This window comes from Sturnus vulgaris, chromosome 8 (assembly GCF_052056855.1).
Source record: "Sturnus vulgaris isolate bStuVul1 chromosome 8, bStuVul1.hap1, whole genome shotgun sequence".
Classification (NCBI taxonomy): Eukaryota; Metazoa; Chordata; class Aves; order Passeriformes; family Sturnidae; genus Sturnus; species Sturnus vulgaris.
In genome coordinates, this window is record NC_142250.1 from 1,271,602 (window position 1) to 1,287,221 (window position 15,620).

At 40.7% G+C, this 15,620-nt stretch overlaps 1 protein-coding gene across 3 annotated transcripts in view; it reads right to left on the bottom strand.

Annotated features, from left to right (window-relative positions):
- The window catches only part of CTNNA3 (catenin alpha 3), a 369,305-nt gene that overhangs the window by 345,677 nt on the left and 8,008 nt on the right, over positions 1-15,620 (bottom strand). For all 3 annotated transcript variants that reach the window (XM_014883316.2, XM_088168652.1, XM_088168651.1), the window contains exons 3-4: positions 11,025-11,217; positions 4,027-4,193 (exon numbers count right to left, since the gene is read on the bottom strand). In XM_014883316.2, coding sequence (XP_014738802.1) covers positions 4,027-4,193; positions 11,025-11,217 — 360 coding nt within the window. The remainder of the gene's footprint in view (positions 1-4,026; positions 4,194-11,024; positions 11,218-15,620) is intronic.

The following is a 15,620-nucleotide window of genomic DNA, read 5'->3' on the forward strand; positions in this document are numbered from 1 at the left end:
AAGGATGCTCACTTTGAAAGAGCCAACTCTTAAAAGCAATTCTTTGGAAGCTGCTTGTTCTCTTATTTCCTGCACATCACAGAGTGCCATGGGATTTGCAGTGTGATGACAAACACTGTAACCCTGATTCCAAACAACTGCATCCCTCATACCACAGATAGACCTCTGACTGGTAACAGGAATCTCTGTTTGATGAGAGAATAAATAGGAACACAAACCATCTTCTCTCAAAGACTCCTGTCTTATGCTCCAGAAGTTCCCCTGCCCTGGGAGTGACCCACGCCCAACAAAGGAAAGTGGCAAGAAGTTAGAATTTATTCTGGCTACTGCTGTAAAACACAAGGTTTCTATAAACATATTAGGAACAAGTGGAGGGCTAAGGACAATCTCCATCCTTTATTGGATGCAGGGGGAAACACAGTGACAAACAAAGAGGAAAAGTCTGAGGTACTTCTCTGTCTCAGTCTTCAGGAGCAGGACCAGTGGTATTCCAGGTACCCATCCCCCTGAAGCTGAGCACAGGGATGGGGAACAGAATGCATTCCCCCCAATCCAGAATGAAATATTTAGTGACCAGATACACCATCCAAGACCCTCACAAGTCCACGTGCCAAAGTGCTCTGCTGGAGGGGAGGAAGGCTCCACACAGGGATCTGGATCTATCAAGCACAGTGCTGGGAGTTGAATCAAGCCTCTGAACCTGAAGCACAGGGCAGCCCAAGATGACTTTCCTCTTTCATTCCATGTAACCCTACCAAGTTCCTGCTCAGAACATTTTTAATGCTGATGAATACTCTGCAGGAAAGGGAGGAATAGACAGCACTACGCTCACAGGGCCCAACTTCACAAGTTGCTTATCTCTAGCCATTCTCTTTTTTTTCCCTTGGCAGGAGTTTTAAATAACTCTAAGCAAGCATTTTGTAAAGACCATGCTGTCTGAGGCGTTCATGAAAAATAAGAAGACTTATACAGTAAATCTACAAGCATGACATGAAGGGGAAAAAGGCAGATAAAACATGTTGGCTCAGCATGATCTGAAACAGATTAGAGAAAGACAGACTGCCAATGCTCTTTGAATGAAATTCTCCAAACTTGTTACTTTCCTGCTGTTCTCTTCTGATCAATGAATTTAAGCAATTCCATTAGTCTGTTAATTCACTTAATTACATAATATCGAGCATTACTAACCAAAATAGATGAGCTGCTAAGAGCTCTGAATCAGAGACTGCAATACACAAAGATATTCCTTTGTCTGGCCACATTTCTCACAACTCAGTTGTTTCTTTAGAGACTTCATTTAAGCATGGAAACTCAGACACAGATAGCTATTTATTTAAACTCTTATCTGTTAAAAAAAAAAAAGCTGTTTAAAGAAGGAAAAACCTTTCTTTTTGGTGTGATGTACTTTATTTTTTCAGTCAACTCTAAAAGGATCTTCCTGTTTGCACTGCACCCTCACAGTCTAATAGGACAGTGAATTCCACAAGTGGTCAGAAGTGTTCTGTGCCAGAATGTGATCAGTCACTGAGAGTTTGCATTGGCATCTAGTGTGCATTGTTTAAACATACATTTATTTGCTCTTTGCTTGGTGAAGATCTGATAGAATTCATTAAACAACCAAAACTCTCTCCACTTTATTAGCAAAACTTCTAAAAAAAGCTAATACTCTGTTCACAAAGCTGGGGTTTTGAACATTTGGTCAAAAAACCCTGCCAAGATTATCAAATCCTTTCAAACTCACTTACCTGTCACTTCTAGTTTTGAAATGTCACATTTCAGTGGTTTTGTGACAAAAAATATCCAGTATTTTCAGCATTACACACTGTTTAATATGAAGATTTTATTGCACAGAATTCAAAACCACTCCTATGTACAGAAAACAATATTGTTAGAGACAACCTACACTGGAAGGAGATAGCTGAGGTTCATCCTTTTTTCTAGATATCCATCATCAGGCAGATATGACAGGTAACAGTAGATAAGGCTTTCTATGACAACCAGGCACATTGTCTTTGTTTTCTTTCTATTTTTATTCCCAAGTTAGTGACGAAATTAAAGTTTAATGATCCAGAGTGTATTCTGTCAGTAGAAAAAGGTATAGTTTTAAATGTCAGTGTGGGAATTAACTAGTCTTAGGGAGTGACCAAGACTAAAAACTTTCAGCACTGTTTGATAAATGGATTTGGAAAATATTAGATACTTAAATAGGTAATTTCCCATTAAATACTTCCCTATTGAGCAAGATCTCACTAATACTGTAGAGTTCTTTGATGATGCTGAACCAAATTCTTTCATTTTATACATGCAAATAAAGAAAGGGCCCTTGATTAGAATTTTTATGTCTTTTATTCTACTACCTTTTTTTTAATTTTTCAAATTAATTTTGGCTTAGTCCTTTCTAATGTCTTCATTCTAGCCCATGAAAATGATAGTGCTCAGAGACAAGGAAATAAAGAGCAATGAAATTCCCCATCTCTTAAATGATAACAGCTGTAACACCCATGTCTGAAGGAGAGGATAATATGGTAGAAGAATTAAGGTTTTAGAACAAGTGCAAAGAAAAACAGCTTTTAAGGAGCTGATTTTCAAGCCATATGAACTTGCAAAACCCAAGAATATTACAGCTGATACAGCAAAGACAAAGTCTACCTTGACACTGTGTGAATACAATGTCTTTTTGTGGGAGCAAGTCCATGTCAAAGAAAAACTGAATTCCTAAGAGAGTTTTGAAGTATAATGATTTCAGTTAAGCACTTGGAATAGAGCCAAGCTGCAATTCATTCAAATATTTAACTGTATTTAAATCTGGCTCAGTTAGCTGTGACCAAAAGTTGTTAGAAATTGAGGGATGTTCAATAGCATATGTTGAAATTACATTAAGTCAATTTCCTAATTAGATGTCAACATAAAAAGACACCATTACAGCTAATACCACTGCTGGCAGGTTCAACAGCCAGAGCACAGACTAAATAAATATGCACAATGTAACCCTCTCCTCTGAGAACTAGGGTGAGCCTTTCTGCACAGGCATTACTGAGAGTGCTATACCACACTAATTTATTCTAAGGGTTCATTTACAAATTCAGTTCTCCCTCCTATTAAGAGGAAGTATGGAAGAAGGTGACAATTTAATGGCACTTTTTGCAGTGCTGGAGTTTTTCCTGAATGATACTCTGCATTCTTTCATCATTCAGTTATATTTTGTTTTCATTTTCAGATGGAAAATATGAAGCAAATCAGACACCTGTTTAGAAATACTGAAACTCTAGTAAGGAAACCCAACTAATTTTACTTCTCTCATGAAAAGCATACTCAATACATCTCAGAAGAGAGCATCTAGGATTATGAAAATAAATATTAAAAATGTAAGAGATTACCATGAAAAATATTGTAATTCAAGAAAATTTTCCACAAATGAAATTACAAAGACAAAGCACAAAATATACAGGCCATTGCTATTAGAGCTGACAAATCTAATCATACAGAACAACACAGAAGCTTCTGCAAGTCAGTGTTAATTCAGCCTGTAGTGCATCTCTAGCAGTTGTCAGTGGTAGACCTTTCAATCCCAGTATTAAAACCCACACAACACTGTTTTATTATAAAATATTTTTCCTACTCTGATTTGGAGCCAAATTTTCATTTTCTCATCCTCACCAAATTGAACATGCTTCAACATGGTCCTCTAAGTCATTGTGCTCTCTTGTGACGTGAGGCATTATGAGAGGTGGCACTGATTATTCACCTCTGCCCTAAAATATTAGGAAGTCAACAGAAATTTGTGCTTTTATCAGTCTCTCATAAATTACTGAAAGTATTAGTGGGAAAAAAAAAGGAACCAAAAATAGATCAAGTATGCTGTGCTGCAAGTGGATCAGTTTTTTGGTCCATTTACAAATGTCATCCAGAATCTACACCTGCCCAGGTGTTATGTGCATGAGACCTGCAAGGCTCAAGTGCAGAAGGAGCCCTGAGCAGACACAGCTGTGGCTAAGAGGAGCCTGAGGGGAGCAGAGCCTTACTCACCACAGTCAGGTGCTGCAGCAGATAGGCCACGTCCTCCATGTCAGCCAGGATGAGGAGCCTGGTGACAGCGGCCAGCAGGGAGCGAGCTGCCGGGACAACAGCCTGCCTCCTGGGCAGGGAGCAGGGATCGCTGGTGAACGCCTCTGCTGACACCTGCAAGGCCTGACCTGCAAAAGGAACACAAATTCCCTTAGGCTGCCTCACAGCACCCCGAGGAAAGCAAGTCATTGAAGCTCTGTCGGTTCTTTGGCAAGCCACAAGTATTGCCAATAAATTTGGTATCTCCTTCTTGCCCTAGTGCCTTGAAGTGAAGGTCAGTTATTACAGATGGTGCAGGTTAATGTTCCACATCTTCCATGATGTTCCCTTTCTGTTCTACAGCATCATTTAATTCTGAAATAATTCCCTTGGCCTTCACACTAGTACTCTTAACTGTACACAACAAAGCCAGGGGCTTTGTTAAACCTTTCCAGTCACCACTTGTTATATTACTGTGTACTTTGTCCTTCCTATTAAATAATTCCTGGTCACAGAATGGAATCAAATATTGCTCTTCTCATTACAAATATAAGTTAATGGAATGAAAACCTCATACACTCAAACATCTGACTGTCATAAAGTGAAATCTGTGCCATGGAGCTAGTGTCTGCCAGTAGACAACAACATCCTGCTCTCCAATGTGAAGTTTGGTAAATGAAATTCAACAACATGGACAACAGTGACAAATACCATAAATACCTGAAGGCAGGTGAAAAGGAGATGGAGCCAGACTGTTCTCAGTGGTGTCCAGCAACAGGGGGAGCAGCAATGGGCACAAAGTGACACACAGGAGATTGCATGTAAGCATCAGAAAATGCTTTTTCACTGTGAGAGGGACTCAGCAGTGGCACAGGCCAGCCAGGAAGGCTGTGGAGTCTCCATCCTGGGAGATGTTAAAAACTTGACTGGCCATGGTCCTGGGCAGACTGCTGGCCCTGCCTGACCTGGGGCATCGGTCCAGACAACCCTCAGAGGTCCCTTCCACCCCTCAACATTCTGCAATTCTGTGAGCAAACACAAGTCAGAAGGGTCTGAATAGACCAAACCCTTTGAAATGAGCATGACATAAGCTGGGTTGGCCAGATGAACACATAAAATCATAACCCTAAAATAGAGCCCTGAGATACAGGCTAGACAGATAGGAGCTACAAGTACAAACAGCAGAAAATGACAGCTCCAACAACAACATGATGTTAAAACTTTCTTAAATTGCACTAGACAGCATGACAGTCTGATGCAATTTAATCTATTTTTATTTTAATTCCCATCAAGTGGATATTCTTCCATAATTACATTTGTCACAAACAATGAAACACATAAAATGTCCTTTTGGTGGCACAAATAGGAATTCAGACAGACAGCAGTATTCATAGTATTTCAATTATTTTAGACAATCAAACAAAAAGCAATTCAAAGAAGCAAAGCCAGGATCTATCATAACTACACAATTACTGTCAGGCAGATATTCCCAAGACTCTGCTCAACACACCCAGATAGATGACTCCCAAAGTAAATGTTGCTCTACCATCAGCTGATCAGCTACTGCTGTGTCAAATGACTGTTACTTACAGGTGCCTACAAAAATCTGCTCAGGCATAGGGAAATGTAAAAACACCCTTCAGCCACAGGTAATTTTTAAAAAAAATTTAGAGGATTCCCACTCTTTATCCAGCACCAAAAACATCCAAAAACTTAGACGAAAATTCCTTTACAAACAAGCGAACTGCGAGCCTGCTGGCAATCAGCCGACAGCTCGTGCCGGGCTGTGTCTGTACAGAGGCTGCAGCAACGCCACCGACTGCAGGCAGTGAGCGCCCCCCAGAGACAGAGCTCGGCATCACACTGACAGCAGCCAAGTGCATTGCTTCAGGAAACATCAACAAAATTATGTTTTCTTCTTTTCTTCCTTTAATTTTCTTCCTCCTTTTGAAATCTCGTCCAAGCATCACACTTTCTTCTACTTGTATTTACAACTGGCTTTCTCCTCTCATCCTTTAATTTTAACTGCAGCGGTGTGAAACACACATGGAATGCAGTGAATTTTATGCCACTCTTGTGTCCTCCCACAAGGAGGTACTGTTGCCAAGAAAGTCCTGTCACCCACTCCTGAACCGCACTATTAGAGGCTGAGGGCTTTACAGCTCCAGAGAAACACAGTTGACAATAGGAGCTCATTTACTAAGGGGGGACAGACATGGCAAAGTAGAAAGAATTCCCAACATTTCAGTCTCAAACTTGAGAGAACAGAAATACAAACAAAAAAGAAAAAACCCAGAATGGTTTATAATACAGAATCCTAGAATGCTTTGGGTTGGAAGGGACCTCAGAGATCATCCAGTTCCAATCCCCATGCCATGGGCAGGGACACTTTCCACTCTCCCAGGTTGCTCCAAGCCCCATCCAACCTGGCCTTGGACACTTCAGGGAGGGGGCAGCCACAACTCCTCTGGGAACCCTGTGCCAACACCTCAGCATTTTCATAGTGAAGAATTTCTTCCTAGCATCTAACCTAAAGCACCCTAAGTCAGTTTAAAGCCTTTCCCACTTGTAGAAAGTCTCTCTCCAGATCTCTTGTAGGTCCCTCTTGGTTTCTGAGAGGCTCTGGTAATGTCTCCCCATAGCCTTCTCTGCAGGCTGAACAAGCCCAGCACTCTCAACCTGTCCTTAACAGGAGAGGTGCTCAATTCCACTGATCATCTCCATGGCCTCCTCTGGACTGGCTCCAACAGGTCCATGTCCTCCTAACATTGAGGGCCCCGGAGCTGAAGACAGTATTAACACAGAATTCCACGTGCAGTGTCACCAGTAACAAAGCACTTACCAGCTCTTACTTACACCAGCACGTGCAGCCTCAAATTCTGCAGCCATGAACATTAAGCAGAATAAGTACCAGAGAAGGTTGGGAGTCAAGGTCATATCACAGCACAGACCAACCTACCCTTTCTAAAAACACAAGATTAAACAATACAAGTTACCAGTGCAATCACCTGTTCTGTTCCTACAAATACCAGCTCCATCTGCTTCAGCAAATGAAAGGATTCTGCTTCAGCCAGCCAGCTGAAGTGACACTATCAGTGTCAGGGCACAGAAGATCAATACCTCCTGCATGTTTCTAATATTCAACACCATGATAAGTCAGATTCTCACAATAGCTTTCTGGAGCTGTTACAGGACATTTCTCTCCTGCCACACAGTCTCTCATTCCACTCAGATACCACTGGATTCTGTTGCATTGCAACTATTTCACCACTGTGTATCAGGAAGTTCCACTTCCACATCTCATCCACTTCTTCCTAACGTGTAATCAGAGCCACCACACATCCCCATCATGCCTTACTCCCACCTCTTCATTCTCCCTTTCCCACTCAGGGGCACCTGATCCAGTGATGCTGATGTCAAAAGCTATTCTGCAGGGGATCTGTTCTTGGTTTGATGAAAGGACTGTACAGCACAGATTATTTTAAGCCATTTAAGTTGTTCCCAGAACAGAAGCCCCTTAGATGCAGAATACACACATGTACCTCTTCATGGAGGATGAGAAAGTTAAGTTTACTTTTAAGAGGAGGAGAGGGACAAATAAGAATACGGTGTAATACAAAAGATCCCTATACCCTTCCTTTAGTAAATGCCCTTTCAAGTAAGCTCCATTTCTTGCCAGCAAATGGTCGTGTTTTCCCTGCCATCAAACTCTTGCCTCCCCTGTTAAATATCAAAAGACATTAAATATGGCTATTCAAAACATCAAAGTATTTGTTAAAATTTCCTTTTGAAGAGTAACTTAAGGCTCAACATGTAACTCCAGCAAGTAACTTGCTTTCAATTCACTGCTCTGGGTGATGACAGGCTTATCTGGGAACACACTTGAGCATGATAACTGCTAAACACAAGAAACACTGACACTGCAATAGATAGAAACAAGGCAGACAACAACTGTTGTGTTTCTGACTATATATAGTCAGTCAGCAATGGCAGTAAACTCCAAACATTTCAGTTATGCCCATGCAACTCTTTGAGAACTGTAAGCCATCACACCTTGACATAAATGCAAAAACTCATCATCCTAAGGATAATGCTAGACTTCAATTCAGATTACTACAGCAACATTGCACCACATGAACAGCATCAATTGCCTTCAATTTGATTAAATCTCAGAATCAGGACATGAATTCAAGGCTGATATTTAGTGTCAAAAGCATTCAGGTTGAACAATGTTCCTTACACCCTTTGCATAGAGGTCAGTTACTCCCCAGAACACTGAATTAGAAGACAATCTTTTGAAATGCTGCATGCACGTGAAACCTCTCAGTGAGAGTTTTTCAATACACTTACTTTGGGGTTTATTACACTATTTTAGAATAAAACGGTGGACATAAGTGGCCTCTAACAAAGCTTCACTAAATCAGATCAGGAAATCATGGCAGTTCTTCAGTTACTGGGCCAGTGGATTTCTGGAAGATGCATACAGCCCACTATCCACACACATTCCTGCTGACCCATTTAGCAGACTTCCAGAAGATGCAAGATGTGGCTGGGCCTGAAAAAGTACTTTCTTGAGAGGAAACAAAGCAAAATGCAGAGAACCTCTATTGAAATGATTGGCTCCAAGCCTATAAATCTTTGGTAAAACTTTGCAGAAGTCAAAGGAAGCAGACACTGTATTTATCCAGGTTCACATGTCTGTCATCCATTATAGCAACACCTTCTTTCAGAGGTCACTAACAGAATTCAGCTGAATTTGAGACTCCAAAATCTCATCTACTGACACTGCCAAGAGCAAGCTGTAGTCAGTGAAGCCATACCCACATCGTGACTTCTGAAGATCGTGACAGATGAATTAAATACACCAAACATTACCCCCACTCTTCACTTTTATCCCATTCACTTGCTCATTTATTCTCCAAAGCATTATTATGAATAGGATTATCAGAAACAGACTGAAAAATGTCTATCACTCCTTTAAAAGGAGCCCCAAATTAATGAGCTCCAAAAGTAACAGAGGAGTGTTTCCACACTGGCAATTGGCATTCAAAAGGAGTAAGTGTTTAATGCTCATGGTGCATCCCCACCTGAGCAAGTTCAGCATGTGACACAAGGTAAAACACTAGAGGAGGTGAGACAGTATTTATTCTTTCCAGATCCCAGTGTGCAAATCTGAGTTTGGTTGATGTGAGTGAAATTATCTGAAGCATTTCTGCAAAATTCCATTATCCAGGAAATACAAGCTTCAGCAATGTGCAAAGCTTCCTAATTAATTTAAGATTGTATTGCTAAAAGTACCTGCCAGTCACCCCAGGAAATAATGCCCACAGAAAATTAAATACTGTATGCTATGACATGCATGGCAGGTGACTCTCCCTTCAAAGAGCCTGAAGTAAATAACAGGAGACATTTAACAGCAGCAGAATGTGGCCTGAATAACAGGCAATGAAGTTGCATGTGATGTAGCACACCACAAATTAAAAACAGCACACAGCTTCAAAGGTTAAAGATATCTGCAAAATTAAGCAACTGCTGCCTTTTTTGCAGTTGTTTCAACAATTTCTTAAAACTAACCTGTGCAGTTTGGCAAATCCTTGGAGGAAGATGGGCTGCAACCACACACTTCATCATTGCATAATGATAGGTGATAACACGGACTTAACTTTCTTTTAGAATGTATGAGGCATATATAATCTACTTTATGTATTATTTATTTTTGTAGTTACCTCTGGTCTTGGCTGAGAATCAATAAGTAATATAAAAATATTTCACATTTTCAATTTCTCTATGTATAAAAATCAATATAAAACTACATATTTTATTCTTACCTTGTGTTATCAGCCTGTAATGGATGGGCTAACATTTTAAGAGTACTCCAAAGTGAATGATTTTGCAAGAGCCTCAGCTGCTCAGTGTGACAGATAACAGTGATATTTGCTGGTCATAACGCTTTTAATCACAAAGGACCTCAAGGTATCTCAGACACCTTATGCATAGATCAAACTCTAAACCACTAAACCACAGCCATCTCTGGATTCAGAGGAAGCCAAAAGCAAGTAATCACTGTCCTGAACAACAGCAGAGACTCAGAAACCACCCCAGCTGCATGGGCAAGATGATCAAATAAAATAAATTTACATTTAAAGAAAAACCTGATTAAGCTCCATCTTTAGTAAGGGCAGGATGATATCATTAAAACATATATGAACTTTAACTTGTGATTTCTGCAGGAACATATTTAGGGTGTTGGTCATGTGACTCATGGCCTTCGTGCTTACCCAAATATTCCCAGTTTCCATGGGGAAAAGTAAAACACAAGAAAACAACGGAGAGCTTGAAAGAAAATGGCTACAACATTCTCTGCAGACCACAAAAAGTAGCCCAGTCCTGGGAATCAGGTTCAAAATGGAGAGGTTAAGTCAGGAGGACACACAGCATGACACAACTCACCTGAGAGGAGCTGCTCTATCAAAAGGGGATGACTCTTAGGGTAGGTCAAAGGATCCATCTTCCTCCTACTCTCAAAACATACCTCCACACTGGACTATTATACCTTCCCAAATGAAATCCTTACTAATGCACAAAAGAGGCAAGATTTTAGGTTTTAAATTTTTAACTGAAATGCCTTAAGCCGAGATTCAGATAAACAGCTCTTTCAAGAAATTAAGATATACATTAACTTTTACCCGTGCTTAACAGCCACTATAATGCTCAAGAGGCACCCTGTCCTCATGAAAAGAAAAGAAAACACATTCCAAACAACAAAACTTCCACTGATATATGTACTTTTTCCCAACGGGGCCCAGCTTGCATGCTTCAGCTCCTTATAGGTGCTACCCCAGGATATAAGATTAGACAACTCCAAGTTCACACACTTGTGTATCACAAGGCATTTGCCACAGGTATGCCAGCTTCACTTTGACACCAGGAATGGTTAAACCAACTCCTCGTGGTGCCTGAATTGTTTGCCATGTACTTACTCTCTTTCCGCACATCAGCGAGAGCTGCATGAAGCTCCTCTTTAAACACAACTGCTTCCTTGGCAATTTTTTCTCCCTTGTCCAACAGATTCCAAGTGGCTTCTTCCACAGAAGCAAGCAAGACACGAGCTCTCTTAGAACGGCCCTTTTTCTTACTCGAAGGATTCTGTGGACAGTTCACTAACGTTGTAACCTACATTTAAAAGAAACAATAATGGTTTAAGTTCTACAGGTGAATTTATATTGCTCTTTAAAATAAAATATAATTAAGAATAAGCAAAGAGATTCCCTCTGCTTTAGAGACAAACAGGCAAGCTCAGCAATAAACACCAAGAACGGGCAAAAGTACTGAATTCAATCTGATGCAATTTTACTCAACGTGTGTCATCTTTGTTTTCTGTAAGATCAAAGCAAAGTTAACAGAAATGTCACTCTTCTATTAACCCTGATGCCAACTCCTGCTCATGATACAATAAAAAAGTACCAGGGCTATCTGAGGAGGCTTCAGCGAGGCAGGAATCATGGGACCAATAAGGCAGAAAAAGATCTCCAAAATCATCCAGTCCAGCTGTCAAGCTATCACTGCCAAGTGCACCACTAAACCATGTCCCTAAAAACACCACATCCATGTGCTTTTTGAATACCTCCAGGGAGGGTGACTCCACCGTGTCCCTTGGCAGCCTGTTCCAATGCCTGACACTCCTTTCAGGGAAAGAACTTTTCTTAATATCCAATCTAAACTTTCTTTGGTGCAACTTGTGGCCATTTCCTCTTCTCCTAGCACTTGTTACTTGGGAGGAGACTGACCCCATCCCACCACAGCCTCCTGGCAGGGAGTTGTAGAGACTGAGAAGCTACCTCTGAACCCCCTTTTCTCCAGGCTGAGCCCCCTCAGCTGCTCCTCCTAAGTCCTGTGCTCCAGCCCTTTCCCCAGTTCCTTTGCCCTTCTCTGCACAGGCTCCAGCACCTCCATGTCCTTCCTGTCATGAGGGGCCCAAAGCTCAACACAGGACTCGAGGTGTGGCCTCAGCACGGCACAATCACTGCCCTGGTCCTGCTGGCCACACCAATTCTCATACAAGCCAGACTCCCACTGGCCTTGACCAGCTGGGCACACACAGGCTCGTGTTCAGCTGCTGTCAGCCAGCACCCACAGGCTCCTTCTCCCCAGAACTGCTGGCTCTTCCCATACTTCCAGCTTAAGGCTTGCAAGTATTCCAGAACAAAGCAGACACGTTCAAAATGCTTTCTCTTCTTACCACAGGGGTATCCCAGTGGCCAGAGCTCAGCACCTCCAAATTCTTCAGGGTGCTCTCAACATTAAAACTGTACACCAATTTGCCCAGTATTGCTGCAGATTTACTGCAGCTTAGTCCAAATTGTATTTTTACCAAAGCACTTCAACATCCATAAAGAACTTATTTTTATAGACCATCCCACTCTACATTCCTCATCATCTGAGTACAGCCTCCACACTCCAACAGAATGTTTCTGAAAGACTATTCTCTAAGGCATTGCTTGAGCTGTAACACTAAAGAAAGACTCCCAAAACATTTTTCTCAAGTGTTATACAGATATTTTAAAGCACATCTTATTTTCATGAAGTTCACTGACACTTTCTCATCTTCCTATCCTGTTCTCTCTGCCAGAACATGGGTAGTACAGTGCTACATGTGCCTTAGCTCACCTTCAGATCTTGTCCATGAATTCATGCACTTGAGTGCTTTTCATGAATCATTACTTCTGAATGGAACTGTGGAATATCCTCCGGGTAACATTTCTATAAACACATCTATGAAACATAAAAGCCCTGACCCCTGCACCAGTCATGTGCAATTTGAGTGGGAAAGGATCATCCACTTGACATCAACTGCTTTGGCATGTCACAAGGGAGAGAGCAACATAAATAAGTCTGGCTCAGATTGTTAAAGAAGGCTCGGGTATTTTTCTGACTGTGGCTCAAAGGAAGAAAATGGAATTATTTATTGCACATAAATCATCCAGCTGGTAGAGAATGCACTGGGAATAAAAATCTTTATCTTTTATTTTTACAAACTGTCCAATGTCAGTTTTAGAACATTTAAGACCGTTTCAATGACCACATCTTTAAGAATGAGTTAGAGATTACAGGCTAATACTTCCAATAAGAAAGGCATAAAACACCACCAAATATTAGAAGCGGCCCAAAAAATACTATCAAATAAAAGTCTTTTTATAAATTTCAAGCATTTAATCACTATTTCACTAGAAAATAATGTATTCTACTTTGCAGGTTTTTACTTTAGGTTTTTTTTTATGTAAAATACCAATCTATATACTGTTCATTGATATGTTGAGGAGGAAAGGAAATAAAGCAAATGAAGAAGTATAAAAAATAATCATTCTTGCAGGTGAAAACCCTTGACTGTAAGACCCTGCATCTTCAGCATCACTGTCAGGAAATATTGGAGGCAGTAGCTGATCTCCAATACAAGTCAAAATTTGTCAGATAGCTCTTTGCTCATGGAGATTATGGAAAACTACTCTGAACTTCTCTAACACAGGATCCCAATGAGGAATGTAAAACCTTTACACAATCCTACCCAAAACAGAAAGAACCGAACCACAGACGAATACAGCGTGACATTGTCAACAGAGCTTGTACTGTAGTGGCAGAACACACAGCCACTGGTAACATCATAATAAGAGAAAAGAAAAGCATTTCCCCATTAATCCTGCTCATGGAGTTCCCAGCTGTGAACACCTTCTGGCTGCCACGCACTGCAGGTCCCCCAGCCCAGCTCTGGTAGGAGCAGCACTGCTGTGCTAAAGGCACGAGGGGTTTCTAAACCATTTTCTAGGCCATGTGCCACCACATTTAGATACAATCTCTTAATACTGCAGTAGTTCAGGAAGCAGTGTCTTGATATCTTGAGCATCATAATATTTGGTTCACCTTTATCTTAATATAAAAAGTATTTTTAAGCATCAATCAGAAAACATTCTTTTTTGTTAACAGTGTAGTTCGGTGAAACTAGATGTCAATCCCCAGATATTTAAGAAAAACAAGACATGAACTCAGTGACCCAATGACATCAGAACCCCTGCCACTGTTTCAAATCCAAAGCATTGCCCATACAAACAAACACTGGCTAGTCCCACCCAGTGAGCAGAAGGTAAATTCACCATATGTAGAACTAAAAGCAACAGTGTGTGTTCTCCCTGTGAGCAAACGTCTGTGGTGTGGATGACAGGTGGGAATAGCAGCCTTTCAACATGCCTGTTTTCCATCAGTCATCCAAGGGACTCCAAAATGCAGGGATTCTTCTACACATTGTGTCAGCTGAGCCATGCTACCTTGGGCATTGACCTTTCTTAATATGCTAGATGTGTTGATTGAGAACTGGACTGAGAAGCCTTCCATTCAAAACTAACATCTTCGAATCAAATAAAGGCCATAGACAGAGGGAAACCCCCAGGACAATTTAGGGACATTGTTTTATTCCAACAATGGAGAAGTTGCCAGCTCACAGAGGGTTTTACACAAAACAGTTGCTAGGCTATTTTCAGAGTTTCACAGTAACCACCACTGCCAATTGCACAGTGCAGGGAAGAGAGTCAATCCAGCAAGTGATTTGCAGCTATTTCCACAACTATTTCCTAGTTACTTCCCAGGCTGGTTTTGCCTCAATTTTTTCCTATATTGATGCTGTTAATCTAATGACTGCCCTAACACTCAGCCAAACTGGCTAGGACAGGCTTCAGAGAACCTCAGGAACCTCCATTGTTTCTCTCCTGTCACAGCATTACAAGACTATGAAACAAATAAATTACAATAGAAATCTCAAAATAAAGTTAAACTTTGTTCCAAGCGGCAGTTGCTAAAGCGAATCTGGCAAGAACATAATTTTTATCTGTGACTGCTCTGATTCTCTTTTTAATCACAGATTAGTTTTAATTTATTACCTTTCCAGCCTCTCAATCACCCTTCGTTGAGTATGAGCTTTAATCCCTATTTTTATATTTTTGACATTTTCTTTCAAAGGATCCACTCAAAACATAAATTTTCCTTCCACAGGTCTGAAACAAGAAAAGCATTAAGCTTGAGAGAGGGAAAAGAGTCAAAATTTTCTCTTAGAACTGAAGTATTTCCAATTTGAATAGCCTCAAGCTTTTCAATGGTTGAGAAGAGTTGGGAGGAAAAAAAAAAAAAACTTAAATGGTTTCTTTGTTTTATTCTGGAACTGCACGTTTTTTTGTCAGATTTCTTCAATCCTGCAAAACTCAACCCAAAATTTACTTTTCTTTACCTCCTCTAAAAACACCCACAGTATTGCAGCTGCCTGAGCACAGTCTGACCTACTGATCTACAAGAGGTTTTTTAATTCAGTCTATCAAGGCATCTACTCTTATTACTTTGAAACTAATTTTGTAACCCATCCACATATCCTTGACAACTTGCACAAACCACTGACCTAGTAACTGAGGGTTTTTACACCATCAATCACATCCAGGCAAAAATAAATAAATTAAGGCAGACAAAATGAGAGAGAGGCAGCTCAGTCAACAGTAGCTGGAAATGAAGTCATGACAGAAAAGAAGAGGTTACTTTCTGAG